The following is an 8,630-nucleotide window of genomic DNA, read 5'->3' on the forward strand; positions in this document are numbered from 1 at the left end:
CCGTTCCGTGGCGGTGGTCGGCGGGCCGCTCGGCCCCGGCAGGCCGGGGAAGAAGGCACACACGCCCGCCTGCGGCTTTAGCTCCGGGTTCTTTCTCGCTGTGGGGACGCCGAGCGGTGGGGCCGGGAGCGGTGGGGAGAGCCAGCCCCGGGCGCTCGCCCTCACAGCTGCCGGGAGGGAGCGGAGCAGAGCCGGTGCTGCTGGGTCGTGGAGGAGGAGGGAGGAAGGCTCGTCCCCTGCGGACACCTCCTGTTACCCCTCTGGGAAGAGGTTATCTGGTCACCCTTGAAGCTTGAGGGACCTTCGTGAACGCTGGTGGCTGTGTGGTGGACCTTCACGGGTGCTCCCAGCGAGGGAAAGTTCGGCTGGCGGAGGGCCACGGTGAGCTGGTTTGGCCACTGGAGGCCGTGGGGACAGTCCCAAGGCTTGCTGTCTCCTGACAGAGGTAGATGGGGCTCCAGGAGGACGGCGAGGGAGGTCATTTGTCACGAAGGGACTAGGAAGAGCTTTGGGGCTGGAGGAAGCAAGTCCGTAGGAAACCGGGCTTCATCCCTTCTGCTGCCTCTAGAACAGCAAGTGCTTTAGAAGGAAAGAGAACATGGGCCAAGAAGCCATGACAAACTCTTTCACTGAAGAAAGCAGAGTTCTCGGTTGAAAGAAAAAAAGTCAACCGATGTGGCCTCAGAAATCCAGAAAGGCAAGTGAAAAACCCCAATTTACTTCCCAGATAATGGGCAGTCCATGTCATGGCTTGACTGAATCATGGGAAAAAAGCAACTGTGACATTTAGTCCAAACTTTCTAATTTGCTTCATACTCAAAAACACATCCACACTGCTTTTTCACTTAACCTCCTAACAGGGTGCAGCCCCATCTGTCTAAACCTGCGATCCTGAGGCCCTCAGATTACGTGAGAGTTCCTGATTTTGCGTTTGAAAAACCTTAACCTAAGTGTAACATAACTGATACAGTTTACCTCTCAGCTTCATCAGGGACCTGAAACTCTGGCTTTGAGGTGTCGTTTGCTCTACACATTTTGCAAAGAGACCGTTACACTGCACTGTCCCGAGGCCTGTCAAGATGAACCCAGCAGAGGACTCCAGTCATCCCCAGAGAGGGACTTCAGCCTGGTAAGCAGAATTGGGCAGTGCTTATCCACGCTGCTGAGGGGTGGAGGAAAACTCACCTGACACTAAGGAAGGGGAGAAACCTCGTCACTACCAGACAGGGTCACAGCATACAGCTACGAGCTGATTTGGATTTTACACGGCAATAAATATTGTATGTGACAACAAACATGGGGGCTGTCAACTACTGCGGAGGTCTTGCTCTGGACAGAAGGGTGATGAATAATAATGAGTCATCCTGATGCTGGCAAACTAGCATAAATCAAGTAGTTTAGGTGGATTTGCTGATGAGCGTGGGCGTGTGTATAGGTATTATTTCTTATTCACCTATACAGTTTTCTACCACTGATAATCATATATGCATAAAATCTAGTTTCAAAGCACACATACCAGCTGGAATAACTGAAGCTTAATAGTAGTGAAGTATGCGTGTGTAAATATGCATTGTAGACGACTAAATACTAAATACCAATATGCTGGACATGAGAATATACATTGTATATAAAGGAAATAGTGCCAATTTCCTATCCTATCAGCCCAAGCTTTGGGTCTGAAGAGTTAGGTGGCACTAGTAATTGCACACCCAGTGATTGCGTTGTCTTCTCGCTTGCCATCCTTCCTGAATAAAGGAAGCCCAACTGATGTCGTTGGTATTGAGTTTGTAGCAGCAGTTCCCTAGGTTCTGGCTGGTGGAGGGGTAAACCCTAAAGATACAGCCAACATTTCTGGAACATGCTGCTGGTTTAGGTCTGGTTGTCTGGAACAAACATTCTTGGGTTTTTCCCTTTGTGTAAGGTTGCAAATTACTTAGAATAGGGTAACAGAAATACTAAACATGAGGAGCCCAACAAGGACTTCCTGGAATGAATAAAAGGAGAAGGACATCCTCCTGGACTCCCCCCAAAAATTACTGGGGGAGATTGGGAAGAAGTAAAGAGCAAAATATGGGACTGAGTGTTAATTAAGATCAGTGAGAAAGAAAACAGAGGAGTTCTGCTGCAGGGGTTCTTAAGTGTTAGAAGAATAAGTATTTTATTTCAGTATTTTAAGTATTAGAGTAATACGGAAGAAACAAGAATTATGATCGCATGACTAAAACAAGTTTTGAGATTAAAAAATGGGAAACAGAACAGAATGTGACAGGACTGCAGGAGGCATGCTGCAATCAGTGGCAGACAGGGTAAGATCAGACAAGACTGTTGAAGAAGATAACCAGCATAGCTACCTCTCAGTCAGATTTTAAAAAGGAAGGAAGAAAGGGCTTGAAGAAAAGGTAGGAAAGTATCAGCTTGCTTCCACAGAAACAAGAAAGGTTACAGCTGGTGGGAAAGTAAGGGAGGCGGCTCCCAGTAGTAATAAAGCCCGTAGAGCAAAGTAGCTGGGAAGGCATCATCGCAGTGAGGGTTGAAAGTAATACTAGTAAATGGTAGTTCCCCAGAGATGATGTCCAAGCACAGAAATCTGAGGAAATTCAGCAAGGGGAAGTACAATAATGGTGTTAATGCAGAAAATCATTAATAATAAATCAGTTGCATTCACAAATAAGTTTGGACAAGATGTAAAGAATGTGAATTCAAAGGCACTTTTTCTTAAACCTTTTTAAAAGTTTGTGGGGTTAAATCAAGATGGGAAGACTGAAAATTCAGAGCTGAAATACTTAGAGTATAAAGGCTTTTGCTCTGAATGTAAAAATAAGCCCCAGAGAAAAAAAATCTATGGTTAATAAGGCAAATTAGTTTCCTGCTATGCATAAAGCTTGTAGCAGTGTTTTCATGGAAGAGTTCTAAGCAATTCTGGGTTTGTTGGGGGGGGAGGGGTGTTCAGGTTTAATAACAATGGAAGTTAAAACAATTGGTTTGGAGATTTTTTTAAAGATCAGTAAGAATGTTTAGTGAGCTATAAACTCAGTTGCTTCAAGAGTTTCAGTCAGAAATAAGTAGAGTAACTGGACAAGTCATATAAAACCTACAGAAAAAAGTAGAGTTATTAAATTTTGCAAAAGCTTTAAAATTTACCTATCCAATGTTTTCTTTTTTTTTTTTTGTTCAGTCTGTATTTTCAGTCAAAATGAAACAAAATTCTAAAATGGAAATTGGATGTGGAGAAGTATCAGCTGATAGAAACTGCATTTTTAATAAACCGAAAGTTCAAATAGCTTCCTAAATTCGTACTTTCAGGGGAAAAGAAAGTACCAAATAATGTGTTCCAGAATAATGTTCCTCATTTTAGTAACAGCCAACGCTTACGTATTCTAAAAAAAAAATGGAAAAGGATTATCAGAGGAACACGCTGTACAAAAACATTGCAGATAGATAGGAAATTTGTTCAAGGAAAAGAATATTCAGCCAAGTTGTAAAACATACCCACTGGAGGTAGGTTTAGACCTACGGGTCATTGTTCGCCATCGCTTTAACTGGGCATAAAACAGCATTGCCCTGCAAAGAAACAGCCCCCCAAACTCCCACCTTGGCTGCTCTTCCTCTCCTTTGGCAGCACAAGTGCACCTGTATTTTTTAAGTATTATTCTTCAGCCCATTGTCCTACCAGTGCCAAGGATTTTTTTATTAATGTATTTGTGTTGAAAGCGTCTTTATTTGAGACAGCTGCGTAGCACAAGCAAAACACGAAACGGGCTGCACCCCGCTTTCCCAGCTGCAGGTCTGTGCTGGAGGGTGGGTGTTGAGGTCCTCGGTGCTTCAGCGGGAACCCTGTTTTACAGGGCAGGCTTTGGGTCAAGAGCAAAGCTGGGCGCATAGCGTGGAGGAAGAGCGTATCAGGAATTTAGATGAGAGGAAGAGCAGTGGATAGAGAGGCCTAAAAATAAAAATAGATTAAAACCACAGACTTGATGAGTGAGATAGAAACTGTCAGCTATTTCAGGGATCTTCTATCAGACTGATAAACGCTCTGTAATTCTCATACTGACACGCCAATAAAAACGGGTGGCATTCAGTGGATTACTTGGGGAAAACCTAACCTGTACCAGTTTGCATATCTCTGTAGTACATGTATATGCATATGTACGTACGTATGTCTACATATATATACGTAAACACACAGGTACACGTACAAAATACCTTGTTCAAAAGGTCATATGCAAGCCAGGTTTGCTTAAAGGTGGGAAGTATATGCACACCAAAGGCATCAGTCGGTTTATTTGCTTGCTATAGGTATGTACTGTTGATATATAAATGTTCTCCTTAGCTAAATAGCAAGCATGAACTGCAGGCCATAGGAGAGATATTGTACGTAAAGGAAGCCATGGCTAGCAAGCTTAACTGTCAAAAACTATCGGAACAAAACTGCGGTTCAGTACATGGAATATGGTATGACGTGACGTGTTACTGAAGGTCTGTTACATTGGAAAGCTGACTGATTTTTTCATACATTCTTGTGAGGACACAGTGAGTTAAAATACTGAGTTGCAAATAATTTTTGAAAGTTTGGTCAAAATTATGGCATATTCTGAAACATATAAATGAAGTAAATTCCTCACAAAGTTATAGCAGTCGGTTATAGTAGGCAAAGTGGAGACCTGCTATATACGCCATGATTAAAATTCTCAACCAAGAACTCAAGGGGATATTACGTGGTGGAATTAATCTTAGTCATCCTATACTGTAGGCTCTTACCACCATTTTTTTTAGTAATTTTTTCAAGGTTATTTCTGTTTCTGTGCCTGAAAGGACCAAAGTTAACATACATCGAGTCTAATGATACTGGAAAAGCATCTGCTTTTCTATGATGGTATTTCTAATGTATGTGTCTGCCTTTTAAGGCAGAGATATGAGTCTTCACACAAAACACATGCTAAAATTTTCAGTTTTCTTTTTCTCAGAAGTACAACTTCCTTGCGATTCACATCACTAAGCTTTTACAGTAGAAAATAAGCCTTCTACTCCTTGAATTGCCATGAAAATAATGCCATCATATTTGGGGATTAGAGATGCCATCATCCCCAGACCTTCATAATGAAGATTATGACTGAGTCAGTCATCTCTAGTTTCCTGGATTTTTTTGGGGAACAGATTGCTTGACTACTTGCATTTTTCCCTTCCTGAGATGCCTTTGATTATGACGGTAATTTTAGTTTTCCATATTATGTGATTCTGAATTCTATGAGGTAGAAATTTGCTCATGTGTCATGGTATAAGGACATGTCCAAATGTAGAAGCAACAGAATTTTTTTTCGTGTTACCTGGCCCATTTGTAGGTCTACATCACTGCACATTTGCCATATTATACTTACTTTACTTGCTCCACAGGTACATTACATACCCTAATGGTTTCCTAGCCTTTGTTTTGCAAATGATGAGTTCCGTCTCTTGCAGAATGATGGCTTTAAGTCTATCTCCTTTATGTTGCCTTGTATTATGAGTAGCTTTTCTAAAGCTTACATTGGCCCATTTATCTCCCTGCTGGTGTTTTGGTATCATTTGCAGTGGAGACTTCAGTTAGAAAAGTTTCACAAATGTTGACCTCACGTTTACTCTTGCCTTACCTGTTCTATTTTTTTGGTGAGCCTGTTGTGTTCCTTGCACTTTTCTCATCTCCTTTAGTCTAAAGTCTTTTTTTTTCATTCATCAGGTTTTTCTCTGTCATTTTAAGTTATTTTAACCTCAGAGCAATCCAACACTGACCTATACAAATTAGCACATTGGTGATGTGAAGGAATTTCTCATCAAAAGCAAGGCATTTTTCACTGACTGGACAAACCAGATGCAGCTTGGACAAACCTTCTGAACGACTAATGCACAATCTGCACTTGAGAATCTTGGTTTTGTTTTCTCTTGTATTACCTTCCAACCTAAGCTGTCTCCATCATCTTACCCTAATGAACAGTTTGAAAGGCTTAGGTTGTTCTTTCCTTGGTGAAGAAATCAAGTCCTATATTTTCCAGGGAGCTTGGTACTGCATCACTGTGAGAATATTCTATAGCACTTTATTCGTTTCCAAAGAGATCTGATTATTTTTCCCTTGCCTCATGATATTTTGATTCTCAATCAGTGGCAGAAATCACTGAGTGATCATATCTGTATAAATGCCTAGGATGCTGACTGAAGATAGTAATGACCATCAGATGACAGCAGTGGAATTTAGCACAAATAATTTCCTCTCTCACTTTGTAAACCCCAGCAAATATTTCCTCTTGCTTACTTAGGAGTCTCTTAAAATAAGAGTTGCATCTTTTGCTGTTACGTTCCTAATTACATTCATGATATCTTTGTCTGGAGTTTCAAACCATTAGTAGAATTTGATGCCGTAATCATCAGCTACATGACATAAATTTGTACAACCAACATGTTCAGTAGCTTATCTCAAAGATAAACTGGAGTGATCCTGTCACTAATCGGACTACATCCGTGCATGCATTTTGATGTGGTAAGTATGACCCAGTTTTCTTTAATCATGAATAATATATTGCATTAATCACTCTTGCCATTCCCTTCTTCCAAGCTCTGAAATCTTGCACAGTCCAGTCCAGCTTTATTGATAGTGGCAAGCTCCTCATCCTATTGTAACTTAAGAATGGTTGTACTGGCTAGACCAAAAGTCTACCTAGCCATGTATTTTGCCTCTGATGATGGCCACTATAAGCACCTTTATGCTTAAGGAAATTATTTATCATAAGTGTATATGTTAAATATTTACATATTTTACATGAGTTAACACATGGTATCTATAGTGGAGGAAGCATCGCTGAATATTTACCCTGTCTAGTAGTTTGTCCTATTCCTTCTGTAATGATAAATTTGCAAAGGTGCAAGTAATTTATTTTTTTCCTTCGCTGTGAACGGTAGTTTACCAGAGCCCTGGTTCAAGTTCATAAACACAGCCAGTACTCGTTTGCTGGAGTCTTTCTCCAAGTGTAACTTGTTTGGCCCTTTGCCATGATGGTCTGGCAATCTGGATTTGCAAGTGGATCAAAGGCAGAAAGCCATATAACTTGGAGGATATGGAAGTCACTGCCTAAAATTGGGGGATGGCTTCATTTTAGTGGCATTTGGTGGTTTCACTACACTCCCCATAACCCTAGTCCTCTTGTTCCCAAGCCCTCTACTGCTGTAATAAGTGCCATGTTCTGACACTGAAATCACCGATTTTAATAAAGAACAACCTCCCCAAACTTACAGAGACACAACACAATATCCTTAATTGACTGGTCAACTGCAGTTCAAGAGTTATTTCATCGGTGCTTTTTTTTTTTCCCCCTCACTTTGTAAATCAATATAACCTGGAAAAAATGTCAGGTTACGTGGGAGTCTCAAGCTAGTGAGAAGATAATTAGAAACGCCACAAGAAATCACAATTTTACGCTCAAACTCTTTAAACCGCAAGCCTGACGGATTGGTGCTATCAGAGGGTGGGAAATTTGTTTCTTTGGGCAATGGCTCAACTGTGAATCCTGTATTTCAGTGAAGGAAGAGAGTGGTTTTGAGCTGAAGGGAAAACGAAGTAGGAAGGTGCAAGTAAAGGCTGAAGCATCCCATAAGCGGAGCGGGGCTGACAGAGAGGGACCGCACCTGGCTGTAGAAGAAGTGTTAAGAAGCAGGAGAAAGGGGTTGTTCTGCCGGGTGAGAGCGAATAAGCCCCACAGCAAAGGCTTGCTGCGATGACCGCAGGCCGAAACACCCGTAAGGCAGAGGAGACCTTTCTTTGTAAGGTAGTGGGAACGGGGTGTGCAAAACGGCCGCGGCCCAGGTGCGAGCGGATGACAGAAAACACCTGGGGAAAGCCGCAGGAGCCGCGGTGACCCGGGCAATGGCTGGGCCAAGCGGAGCGGCCCGGTGGGGACCCGGCTCCGAGGCCCCGGGTCGGGAAGCCCCTTGCCGGCTCCGAAGGAGCGCGGCCCAGCCCGGCTGCCCCTCCCCGCCGATGCGAGAGAACGGCCGGAGCGCTGCGGCCGCCCTCGGCCGGCCTCCTCCCGCCAAGCCGAGTCCCCTCCTCCCCGCCGCCTTCCCGGCGGTGGCGGGCGGGCGGCCGAGGCGCTCGGGTCCTCGGCGGCTCTGCCCATGGGGGAGTGCGGGGTACCCCCCCAGGTCCAGCTCTTCCTCCGCGCCTGCGAGCAGGGCGACTGCGAAACCGCCCGGCGCCTTTTGGGGTTACCCGGCGGCGGCACCACGGCCGACCCGGCGGTTCCCTCCTCCTGCGGTACCGAGGAGGCGGCGGAGCCCCGCGGGGAAGCGCCCGCCCCGCCGGCTACCATCACCACCGCCGCCGTAGCCGTGGATTGCACCGACGAGGCCGGCAACACGGGGCTGCAGTTCGCCGCGGCGGGGGGACACGAGCAGCTGGTGCGGTTCCTGCTGCGGAAGGGAGCTTCGGTACAGAGCACGAACCACTACGGATGGAGCCCCCTCATGCAGGCGGCCAGGTAGGGGAGGGATCGGGGAGACAGAAGGGAGACTCCGGCCGCCATCCCGCTTCGCCGCGGGGCACCGGCCTAGTCAGCGGCCGGGCGCCGGCGGCAGCCCCGGGGCGGGGGAGGGAGGGCCGCCGAGGC

The 8,630-nt window shown here is 45.0% G+C and overlaps 2 protein-coding genes across 2 annotated transcripts in view; one reads left to right on the forward strand and one right to left on the reverse strand.

Annotated features, from left to right (window-relative positions):
* The window catches only part of GALNT12 (polypeptide N-acetylgalactosaminyltransferase 12), a 55,174-nt gene extending 47,033 nt beyond the window's left edge, over window positions 1-8,141 (reverse strand). Inside the window, exon 1 of the mRNA XM_010583586.1 lies at window positions 7,651-8,141. Within this exon, the coding sequence (XP_010581888.1) occupies window positions 7,651-8,141 (491 nt within the window). The remainder of the gene's footprint in view (window positions 1-7,650) is intronic.
* Window positions 8,140-8,630, forward strand: part of ANKS6 (ankyrin repeat and sterile alpha motif domain containing 6) — a 45,172-nt gene continuing 44,681 nt past the window's right edge. The window contains exon 1 of the mRNA XM_010583587.1: window positions 8,140-8,501. Coding sequence (XP_010581889.1) covers window positions 8,140-8,501 — 362 coding nt within the window. The remainder of the gene's footprint in view (window positions 8,502-8,630) is intronic.

Source organism: Haliaeetus leucocephalus, unplaced genomic scaffold, assembly GCF_000737465.1.
Source record: "Haliaeetus leucocephalus isolate CR32 unplaced genomic scaffold, Haliaeetus_leucocephalus-4.0 Scaffold915, whole genome shotgun sequence".
NCBI classification, from domain to species: Eukaryota; Metazoa; Chordata; class Aves; order Accipitriformes; family Accipitridae; genus Haliaeetus; species Haliaeetus leucocephalus.